Here is a 12,358-nt window from a genome sequence, read left to right as displayed (position 1 = left end):
AGTCTAATTCGATCTAGGTCGTGAAATTTTTCTTTTCTTTGTTTAGAACTGACCGTGTTACCTTAAAGTGGACGCCGCCCACAACCGATCTACTAAAACAAAGACTTAGACTTTGTTAAGTTAACTTATACATTTAAACATGTATTAACATCCATAAACATCCGCAAGTTCGTGTCACGTCTCGTCTACTATCCGAATCCGAATCCAATCCTCAATAGCTTCGATCCGAACGAGCATTTTCGAGTTAGCCGCAATTCATCATTGTCTATCTCTTCCTTCCCCGCTTTTTTAAATGTATATCGTATTTGTAATGAATATTAATATTGTCACTGGGTTGCGTTAGTGTGCTAATTAATTTACAATAATAACCTAATAACTTTCAATTCATGTATTAAAATTATCAATACAAAGACGTAATTATATCAATACAACATGTAAATTTAAATATCAACACAAAGACATAAGTTAATCAACGCAAGAAGATTGATAAATTTATGTCTCTATGTTGATATTTTTTACATACAAAATTGATATTAGTTATTAGTTATTACGTAATTTAGTTAGTATTTGATCACACACCGCTTGTCACATATCGATTATATTAGACAATATCTAAGAGAGAAGCTAGCGTTACGCGAGGTCGCTTCATCGCAGGAGCTTTGCAGAGGGGGCAGAAGTTCTTGCCGCGGAAGAGCCACTGCCGTATGCAGCCGGGATGAAACTCGTGGCCGCAATCCAAAGCAGTCATCGATCCATGGTACAGATCGTCCAAACATATGCAACAAACTTCCTTCTCATCTTGAATAACAGCGTCGTAGTTGCAACGACGCGTCTTGAAGCCAGAGAGAACGACGCCCCTGTCAGTGTCTGTTCCATTTCCTTTGATCTTTGGGAGAAATGAGGAGGAATAATGAGACGAGAGGTTGAAGATAATGTGCTGATATACTCCTTATATATAATATCAACATTAATTTAATCAAACCCTAAAAACTAGTACTCCTAGTATCATGTATTGAGATAATTTAGCACGCATTTATGTGGTCTAGCTGCGTAATTCAATTCTTTTTATGTTTTGATTTCTTTACCTTTTTTCCAGTTTTGTTTTATTCTACCAATTAATATATCATTTTACCAGTTATGGAAATTTTGGTGATTATAAAAAAACAAAACTATCGGTTATGGCCATGTGAGTGAGGGTGTAATTCTTGTGAGTGAACGAGTATGGCAAGGGTTAGAATCCTGCGAATGCTGATGTGGTGGAGGCGGATGATGATTTGCTGATTAGATAATAGTATTAAAAATAGTTTAAATAAAAGATAAACTTTGTATTTGGGTTAGAATTGGATTTAATAGTGTCTATGCCGATAGTTTCCTTCTTTATACTGTTAATATTAATATAAACTATATAATCAAAACATAAACTTTATTTCAGGGGCACTTTGTATAATTTACGCTACTAAAACAAATTCAGAACTAAAAATAAGAACTTTATTCATAGATTACTTTGATTTTATAAAAAATCACTACTAAACAATCTTTCTCGACTCATTTTTTAAAATTTTTCAAAACTACGTGGGAAAACACTTAGAAAGCCTAAGATTAAGCCGCATTGTAGTGAACAAGAGTTGCTAGAGAATAAAGTGTTGCATGGGTAACACCCCACTTTTTCGAACCCTAATTTTTGCGACCTAAAATTTTTGCCTTAAATGCTAGGAAAATGCGGAATTAATTGTGAGTGTTTAATGCATGGTTCCTTATGACCTAATTTCGATTTGGAGTTGAAATAGGTCGAATAGTCAACTCGTTGAGTATGTGACGTGGCATATGAATATTTGAATTAAAGGTGAATTATGTGGTGAATTATTTGTTTAAGGGTGAGTGAGAATATTAGGAAATTTCCATAAATACTATAACCATTTTATTCATTTTTGAAGTTTTCGAACCCCCTCATTTTATTGGAGAAAATCATATTTTTCCGGATTTAATTTAATTCTTGGGATATTTATCCAAATTAAATCCAAAACCCAATTATTCCTTATTTCAAAAAAAAATCGACACCCCCCCCCTACTCCATGTGATTTTCGAAAATCACATATGTTGGGAAGGAGAATTATTTTATTTGTTTAATTGAACCCTTATTGATTTCCTTCCATACCTAAAATTAAATATTCTAGCAAATCTTACCATACCTCAAGGAGATCTTGCCATATCTTATTTTAGTTAATATTCAAAATCCATTCCTTATTGAATAGCCATTCTACACGCCTATTTTCCTATTTTAATGGGAGGATTTTTATTTTTATTTTGCTCCGTGATATTTTATTCTACTCCGAAAAAAAAAATATACCAAAACAAAATCTTGGCTAAATAAATAGCCAAGATTTTTGAAAATTTCATATTCTCCAACCCTAGTTCACGCCATTTTCATTCTTCCTCTCTACTTCACAATATTTATTTTTTTTAATTGTGTAGAATCAAATCTTCCCAAATATTCTATTTAATTACCTAAAGATTTTATTTAACTCTATAAATAAGAAGCCAAAAACCTAACCCTAGCATTCACGAAAATCGCCCCCCACCCCATAACTCACGGTCTCTCTCTCTCCCCACACTCTCTCAATTTTCTTCTACTTTTCTCCAATAATCCTTCATCATTTGAGAAGAATTAGAGTTTGAGTCTCAAGAAATTTTAAAGAAAGCAAGTCTCTACTTTGTTTCTACCGTTCGTTTTTCTCAAAAAGATATTCTCATATTAATCTTCTCCATCTAACCGATTAATCGATGCTCTTGAACCCTCATGCATATAGATCGAGTGAAAAGGGAAATTAATTGATGATTGGGATGCATGTGTGTGTGAAATCGTGTGTGTGTGTGTGCGCGTCGTGTGTGTGTGTGTGTGTGCGCCGTGTATGTGTGTTGTGTGTGTGTGTGTTGGCAAAATACTCTTGTCTGACATATGTTGATGATAGATCTAGAGTTAAGATGCGAATGAAATTGATATGATGAACATGACTTGATTTTGATTGGTGATATTAAGATAAATCGATGGGAAAAGGGAAGCGTGAGACATGCATGATTTAGGAATTTATGTTGAGACTGATACATGATATGTGCATATGTGGTAAAAAGGTGAAACCTCGGTTGCAAAGCAGGATAACAAAAGGGAAGAACATATTTGAAATCTAAGCAGTCGAGGTGGGCTTTATTCACTAAACTCTTTTATTTTGTCAAAAATGTGCGAGGTTGAAGCGACAGCGTTGGCGGGTGTTGAGCAAATCTAATTAATAAGATGGATATTTTGAACTTGAGTGAAGTTGTGTCTTCATACATGCTTCGCTTTCTCTTGGATGCTTCCGCTAAATTTTGAAACTTATTATTATTATTTAGTTGTTTTGAAGATTGAGACATATCGTGTTTTGTTGAATTCGTGTCAAACCCTTGACTTTGATCGTAATTTATGTTATCCACTCTTCATTGATTTTCTTGATTAAACCGTTGCCTTATTGCTTCGTTAGCTCGTTAAATACCTAGGTCAAATCTCTTTAAATGAAACCCTAGCCTATATTTTTGTTGCATTTAAGTTACCTAGTTAGCGATCGCGAATTTATTATACCCTAGGATGGCGGTCGTTACACCCTCCGTCTCACATAATTTGTCCCTTTTTCCATTTCGATCCGTCCCACATAATTTGTCCCATTTCACTTTTACCATTTTTAGTAGTTGACTTCATATTCCACTAACTCATTCCTACTCACATTTTATTATAAAACTAATATATAAAAGTGGGACTCATATTCCACTAACTTTTTCAACTCACTTTTCTTTACATTTCTTAAAATCGTGTCCGGTCAAAGTGAGGCGAATTATGTGGGACGGAGGGAGTATATCTTTTACGTTTTGGTAATATTGTGTTTTGACCTTGTGCTCTAGAGAGGCACTATCATGTGGAGAACCTTTGGGTCTGATTCATGATCCGTGAGTTCGTATCACGTCTCATCTGCTATCCGAATCGAATCCAATCCTCAATATCTTCGATCCGAACGAGCATTTCCGAGTTAGCCGCAATTCATCATGTTCTATCTATTCCTTCCCGCTTGTTTAAATGTAGTATCGATTATATAAAACAATAAATATAGAGTTGGTAGATCAAACATGATATTTCTCCCGGTACACGACGATAAAACTAATTCATTTAGTTTAAAAATTATAGTATTATATTAAATAAACAAATAAAGGTTTGCCAAAATATAAAGGGATAACTGCTTCAAAAGTCATTAACTTTCATCAAATTCCGGTTTTTCTCATCAACTTTGAAAGGTTCGTGTAATGTCATGAACTTAATTGGGCGTTGCCATTTTCCCATCGACCCGACCCGAGTGTTTTCCTGTTGAAATTGTGTGGATGTGGCAAGCCCTGAAATATGATGTGGAGAACGCCGGAAATTCATGAAACAATGTCGTTTTCCATAGACAAAACGATGTCGTCCTCACGACGACAAGTTGCTCTCTCCTCGGAAGCTCCTTCTCCGCGGCGGCGCAAAGGAAGAGGAGGCGGCGGTGGCTGCCGTAAGAACAGAAGTTCAATCACTCCCCAACGCCGCCGCCCTCAAATTCTCCCCGCCATGGATTTCCAACTCCCCAAATCATCAAAGACCAGCGTTTTCACCACCAATTCGCTTCTAATTTTGCCAATTTATTGCATGCGATTTGACACCAGCCAAGCTTTAACCTCGATCCCTCTCGATTAGGGTTTGCTTTACCGCTCAAGCAAGGGGAGAATTTAGAGTTGCAGGATCAACGCAACAATCTGGTGACCTCGATTGAATCGCTGAGCTCCAATGCAGCAATCTAGTTTCAGACCCTTAAAACGGATGGAAGCTTTTCCAACACGGAGTGGTTTCTCAATAACTTCTAAGCTCATCCGAGGCGCCGGAAATTGGAGCGGTCGGATTCAAGCTTGGGCTGAATTGAGTCACTACACTTTGCTGCGGGAGAAGGAAGGGTGGAGTAGAAGACCATGTGGATCATGTGAGGGAGATGGGGAAGGGCCAATTGTACAACTTCCGATTGCTTCCGGCGGTGGTGGAGATTTGGGGGTTTTGGGTTTATACGAGAGAGAGTAGGTCAGCTCGGTCAACGATTCCGGTGATGGTGGAGTCGTTGCATTCGATGATGGTGGTCGCTGATCGGAGTCCTCGGCGGCGGGGCGGGTGAGGAAGAGGAGGAGTGGTGGAGGCATGGTGGAGGTGGTGGTGATGGGAGTGAGTGGTGGAGGATGATAAGACACGCCGCTTAAAATTTGTCATCCACGTCATTCACTCAACATACCCTTAGCAACCACGTCGCTTAAAAAGACACGTCGCTACTTCATGGCGAAAACCCGTTATGGGAAAACGGCGACCAAATATAAAGTTCATGACATTACATGAACCTTTCAAAGTTTATGGGAAAACTGAATTTGATGAAAGTTAATGACTTTTGAAGCAGTTATCCCAAATATAAAAACATGACTATAACAACAACAAAGTACTACTGTTGCTCTAAGAGAGAAGTTAGCGTTACATGAGGTCGCTTCATCGGGGAGCTTTGCGAGGGGCAGATGTTCTTGCCGCGGAATAGCCACCGTCGTATGCAGCTGGGATGAAACTCGTGGTCGAATCCAAAGCATTCACCGATCCACGTCAGATCGTCCAAACATATGCAACAAACTTCCTTCTCATCTTCAATATCGGCATTGTCGTCGCAGCGATGCGTCTTGAAGCTTGGAGAGAACGTCGTCCGAGTCTTCGGTCTAAGTTTTTAATCAAAGCGTATCAAACGTAAAATATATTTGAAGTCCATGTTTAATTGTTATATGATTGAGCTACTAAAACAAATTCGAAATATAAGATTAAAGAGTGAACTACAAAAATGGTCCCGACAATGGGTTTATCTCGCCCATAGTCCTCGGACTTTAAAAATATCGCCAGTAGTCCCGGACTAAGGGTTTATCTCGAAATTGGTCCTTTTGGCTTTTTTGGTAAAATACCCTTTGATATTATTTTGGGGGGTTTGGGCAATTTGGTCTTTTTACACTTTTAACATTTTAAATCGATATTATTTTAGTTATGTACTAACTTTGATATTATTTCAAAATTATCATTCTTCTTCCATTTTGTTATCTTTCACTGAATTTGTTTTTTATTTATTTCAATATTAGATTTAATTTTATAAAATTAAATTTAATATTTAGATTTTTAAATATCAATAAATAGATTTAATATCTATAGATTCAGTCTAGCGTGGTGTCACAGTGTCATTTTAAGAGTGTTGTTATTTTAATGCACCCCTATATATATATATATATATATATATATATGGATGTACTAATATGCTAACTAATTTTAAAGTGCTAACGTACATCCAATCAGTCGCCACGTGTAAAAATGCAATATTATATACAGAAAAATGCAATATTAATTTCGACATATTGCATTTTTGTTATATGAAGATTGCATTTTGTATTGTTGAGTTTTGCATTTTCGATATTGACTGCTTAATTTGCATTTTTATCTATACTGATTGCATTTATATATGTGAAAATGCAAAACATAACAATATAAAATGCAATTATGTGAAAATGCAAAACTTAACAATAAAAAATACAATTTTCCTATAACTAAAATGCAATCATGGAAATGCATGAACAACTTCACAAATGTGTATGCATTTTTATATATACAATATTGCATTTTTCGTGCCACATGGCAAGCACGTGGTTGATGACGTTAGCACTCTAATTAAGGATGCGCCCTAATGCTCCCCTATATATATATAGAGTCTCATTATCCACAAATCAACTCTTAAAGACCGAACCATCGAACCCTACCAAATTAGGGCTTTTAGATCTAGTTTTTTATGGATAAGATACGTAAATTTATAAATTATTTTCGCCTTCATCACGAGCCTATTTTAATTCATCCGAAGGTAAATAAGTCATACTAACATGTTACGAAGATTTAACTTCGTCTGAATATATTACTTCATTCTAGTAGGTTTTTACTTCATTCTAGTAGGTTTTTACTTCATTACGTAGGTTTTTACTTCATTCCAAGACGTAAATGTGGTTTCGCCTGTCGCTGCCGTTCTTCTCTCTACAATATCTATCACCACCGCCATGGCACTAATATTGGTTCAATAAACGCATGGAATAATGTAATAAATTATTGGAATGAAGTATGCTGTGTAAGATTTGAAGTCCTACTCGAATGAAGTAAAAATCTCATCCAATGAAGTAATATCGTTCCGAATGAAGTAATAAACTCACTTGAATAAATTGCATTTTTAAATGTTAATAAAGCAAAAACCCACGTCAATTAATTTGAATGAAACATATGTTGAATCATTTCAAAACCTACTGGAAGCAAGTAAAAACATGTTGTAGTTTCAAGGTATTAGGTAGTAATGAAGTAATAAACCTATACAATGAAGTAAATGGGCTAGTAATGAAGGTAAAAAATTTCACAAGAAGACATCTCATCACAAAAACTAGATCTAATGGCCCGATTTGGTCTCTAGTTCGGTCTTTAAAATTGGATTGACATTGATCACAACTCTAAATATATATATATATATATATATATATATATATATATATATATATATATATATATATATATATATTATAAGTGCGTTAAAATGACAACACTCTTAAAATGACACTCGCGACACCACGCTAGTCCGCAATATTATATATGCTAGATAGCAATAGTATAAACGTTGATATTGCGTCTGGAAAAATTGACTCTAGTGTATGGATATTGCGACCGTGAAAATTTACCCTTGAGCAATTTTTATGATTGCCACATGGCAGCTTATTATTCGTCCACATGTACAAATGATTGGCTAGAATGGTGGTATGGTGTTACTTTAAGAGGTGTTGTCATTTTAATACAATCCTATATATATATATATGGGATGTACTAATATGCTAACTAATTTTAAAGTGCTAACGCACATCCAATCATGTGCTGCCACATGGCACGAAAAATGCAATATTGTATATAGAAAAATGCAATATACATTTGTAAAAGTTATAATTGAATTTCGACGATGCATTTTTGTTACATGCAGATTGCATTTTTTATTGCTGAGTTTTGCATTTTCGATATTATTTCGTTTAATTTGCATTTTATGTCTATACGGATTGCATTTATATATGTGAAAATGCAAAACTTAACAATATAAAATGCAATTTATGTGAAAATCCAAAACTTAACAATAAAAAATGCAATTTTCCTATAACTAAAATGCAATCCGGAAATGCATGAACAACTTCACAAATGTGTATTGCATTTTTATATATACAATATTGCATTTTTCGTGCCACATGGCAAAGACGTGGTCTGGATGTACGTTAGCACTCTAATTAAGGATACGCTCTAGTGTTCCCATATATATATATATATATATATATATATAGGGTTTTAATCACTAGAAGTCCCTTAGTATAGAAATATCGACCACATATGGATCTTAGATCTCAGATGAACGACCATGATTTGATTGCAAACCGAATTGTCCGAGTCATAATAAGAGCGATCTGTGTCATGAGAAGGGTAAATTAGGAATAGGAAAATATTAACAACGCGCTCCGTTTTTATGAGCGGATTAAGTGGGAGTCATTACTCTACCATTGATTTTAACTCTATTTCACCCAAATCTTTCCAATTTTTGAAAACCCTACAAATCGTGACAACTCCTTAACCAGTTGACGATTCTGAAATCAACGAGAACGAGGAACCTAGCGCCTTCTTCAGCAATGATCGACACAGATCTTCTAGAACCGCGACGCATGACCTAAAAGGTTAGTAAGAATTTGTATACCGATCTACGAAACTCAACTCAAATCTGACCCAATTTTCACTTCAATTTGTTGTATGTAACCGGTCTATCAAAAAATGAATGTGAAGAAGAAGCTACCACCAAAACCCAAAGCAATGTAAAGGTACTTCGACTACATTTTCCGGGTTTTGAATGAATGTAATTTTGATTCTTTTTGGGAACTCGTTATTTAATTGTGGTATTTTTTCATAAGCAATAGGTCAAAGTTCCACTCAAAACTCATCGAACCGAGATATGGTATCGATGACCCAAAACAAGGTTAATGTTATATGTAATTACCTTCGTACCTCCGCTTTTGAAGAACTCATGAATTGAGATGGGATATTCTTTTATAATAGGAGACATATGGGAAACATGATATGAAAAAATCACATTTTTTATGCTTTGTTTGTTTTAGATACAGACAACATAAAAGACATCTCGAGTAGAAGATGAAAAGGGAAAGGAACAGCTGAAGATGTTCTCAAGAAAGGTACTTACATTAAACATAAAGAGGGCATACAAACATTCTGCAAAGGAGAGCAAGAAAACCAAGATAAACGTAAAAAGATGATAGAAACTACATATATTAATCAATTGTTTTGTCGTATAGCTAAAACTACTGAAACCGTTTTCATTTCTTTATAGTTTACCACCATTTTAATTAAACGATGTTTAGACCTTGTAATTCTCATTTTTTGGACCATGTTTTATAAATGATTTTTGGAGTCTCTATATACTAGTAATCCAGGAGCTGCTATAATTTACCAATATTAAAATGACCAAAAATTACACAAACATTGACCCAAACATCTTCTGTACTTTTGGGTCATACTAGATGAATATTTGGGTCATGCTACTTTAAGGGTAAATTGTGTCATAATAATCCAATATTCGAGTCATTGTATGAAACTACTGAGTATCTGAATGCATCATACAAAACTGAACGAAGTGTTTTCATTTCTTTATAGTTTACCACCATTTTAATTTAACGATGTTTAGACCTTGTAATTCTCATTTTTGGAACACGTTTTATAAATGTTTTTTGGAGTCTCTATGTACTAGTAATCCAGAGCCGCTGTAATTTACCAATATTAAAATGACCGAAAATTACTCAAACATTAACCCAAACATCTTCCGTACTTTTGGGCCATACTAGATGAATATATGGGTCATGTCACCTTAAGGGTATATTGTGTCATAATAATCCTATATTCGAGTCATTGTATGAAACATCGAGTACGAATGCATCATACAAAACTGAATGAACTGTTCATATCAAATTTTAACCAATATTCAAGTCATTATATAACACTAGGGAGTACAGAATGAGTTATACAAACCTGGTCGAAATGTTCGCTTCAAACAAACCAAAGTAAAATATAAGATTATGCTCTTTTTTTTGACTTATTAAAAAAACACAATATTAAATTTGGGTCATGTCACCTTAAGGGTAAATTGTGTCATAATAATCTAATATTCAAATGTTGTAACAAAAACCATGGGGTGGTTGTGTTCTTCGCTCAAATGTTGAATTACATAACGCTGTCGATGCACCCCTATATATATATATGTATATATATATAGTTGTGATCAATGTCGAACCTTTCTTAAAGACCGCATTAGAGACCAAATTATGGCCCTTCTTTTTTTAATCTTGCGGTTAGGATTAATTTGCAATTAACTTAATATTTTATTCAATAAAAACTTGTTGAGGGGTATTTTAGGAAATCAAATCTCAACATAGATAACGTGATTCTTTTTGTCTCAATCTCTTTGAATTTTCACACAATCTTCTTCACTCTGCAATTCACGACCTGCTCGCTCGATCTTCTTCAATCTGCCATCTACGATCTGCGTCGATCTTCTTCATTCCACGTTCAATTCAATTTCGAATATTCACATTTAATTCACGTTGGACTGGTGTTTCATTCTTTCGGCTCATCGGACATTGAGGGGATCGGCGCAGGCGCGGCCTCGCTTTGACGAATTAGGTGACGTCGAGCCTTAATTCACGAGTCCGCTTCAATTTCTCAATATTCTAACGCTCATGGAGAATATCGACGATTGGGACCCACTTCAACAAATTATGCGGTTGAAGACGAATTAGAATCTACATCAACACAAGCATTTTGCTACGCCAATTCGACTTAGGGCGTGTTTTCGCGCGCTCAGCCCTAATCCGCCACAAATTAGTCTCGATCCAAATCAAATCTTCTGGCTGTTCTCCAAGCAAGATACGATCTCTAGCGCTGATTGGTCTAATTTCGTTCAAACCGTCTCCGAATCTGCGCGATGCGGCTCGATCGATCCGGCGCCCTCAGCCACGATCGAGGCCAATCCGTTAGTGCGACGAGGACCGATGAGCAGAGGACGAAGACCATGAAGCGGATCTCAGCGCCAGAGGATGTGGACACGTGTTTGGATGATTTGGGAAAGTTGGAGCGCGGCGGAGCCGTGAAGGTGAAGGTGTTCTTGAACGGCGCCGAGATTTTCCGACCGATTACGCTAAGGTGCAGATGGCCGCACGATGCGTATGTTCGAGGCGATGACGTTGATCGTGAGGAGGATAATCATGAATAATTATGTGTTTTTGGGTGTATTCTTCCAGTTGGTTTTGTCGTTGGATTGTTTTGCGCTCGTTTAGAATTAAGCTCTACCTAAATTACTTCATTCAACTAGACTATTACTTCATTCAGCTACATTATTACTTCATTCACCTAGATTATTACTATCATTCAGTTACATTATTTACTTCATTCAACAAGTATACCACTTCATCACAATAGGATTTTACTTCAATAAACTTCAATTGAGTTATTACTTCATCCATTACCTTATTAAATGAGACCATTTTCCAATTGCAAATTCCAAAAATCCAAGATTACATTTCAAAAGTCACCAAAATATTTTTACCTCTTCTTTCGTGGTCGAGCGAGACGAGTTCTGGTGTGAGCCTTCGACGTTTAGTATTTTAGTCTATCGATACAAGGGTAGACTATAACTCAAAAAGACTTCTGGGTCCGAGAGCGGAAAGAACGGAGGCTCGATAGTCAAACTGCCAGACGCCCTTTCTAGGGGTTTAAAAAATGGGGTGGTCGCGACTAATGGGACTTTAAGAAAGGGAAATGGTCTAGGTTTCAATAAAGAATTTGATCAAGCGTTTAATATCCAAATAATCGAGGAATAATCAAAGCAAATGCTAGGTTTTGAATCTAAAGTCAACAATTATCATAATTTAATCCAAGAGTGAAAATGGTTCAAAGATATAATTTCGAAGAAAAGTATTATCTCAGCGGAAGCATCCAAGAGTAAGAGGACGCCGTATGAAGACACGACGTCCCTCGAGTTCAAAATAAATCCAACAATGATTAAGGTTCGACTCAACACCACCCCAAGCTCGCCGCTCAACTCGCACATAAGGAAAACATATGCTGGTCAGACTTGATGACTCTGACTCTGCCGAAAACAAGTTGTCAAAAATATTTATATTTATC

General features: G+C 35.8%; 1 protein-coding gene across 1 annotated transcript; it reads right to left on the bottom strand.

The window, feature by feature from the left end:
- Window positions 1-601: 601 nt before the first annotated feature.
- LOC125198703 (RING finger protein 44-like) lies at window positions 602-5,238 on the bottom strand. Its single transcript, XM_048097007.1, has 2 exons — window positions 4,981-5,238; window positions 602-886 (listed from the first exon to the last, which is right to left on the bottom strand). Exons 1-2 carry the CDS (start codon window positions 5,236-5,238, stop codon window positions 602-604), a joined length of 543 nt encoding a protein of 180 aa, XP_047952964.1.
- Window positions 5,239-12,358: the final 7,120 nt, after the last annotated feature.

This window comes from Salvia hispanica, unplaced genomic scaffold (genome assembly GCF_023119035.1).
Source record: "Salvia hispanica cultivar TCC Black 2014 unplaced genomic scaffold, UniMelb_Shisp_WGS_1.0 HiC_scaffold_207, whole genome shotgun sequence".
Classification (NCBI taxonomy): Eukaryota; Viridiplantae; Streptophyta; class Magnoliopsida; order Lamiales; family Lamiaceae; genus Salvia; species Salvia hispanica.
Note: the sequence above shows the minus strand (reverse complement) of the source record. Positions and strands in the feature narration are given on the sequence as shown.

What these genes read in the sequence shown, in the direction of transcription:
- LOC125198703 (XM_048097007.1), bottom strand. Translation starts at nt 5,238, where the DNA reads ATGCCTCCACCACTCCTCCTCTTCCTCACCCGCCCCGCCGCCGAGGAC. An exon ending in CTTCCTTCTCCCGCAGCAAA is followed by an intron (nt 887 to 4,980) that starts GTGTAGTGACTC and finishes TTTCTCCCAAAG; the next exon opens with ATCAAAGGAAATGGAACAGA.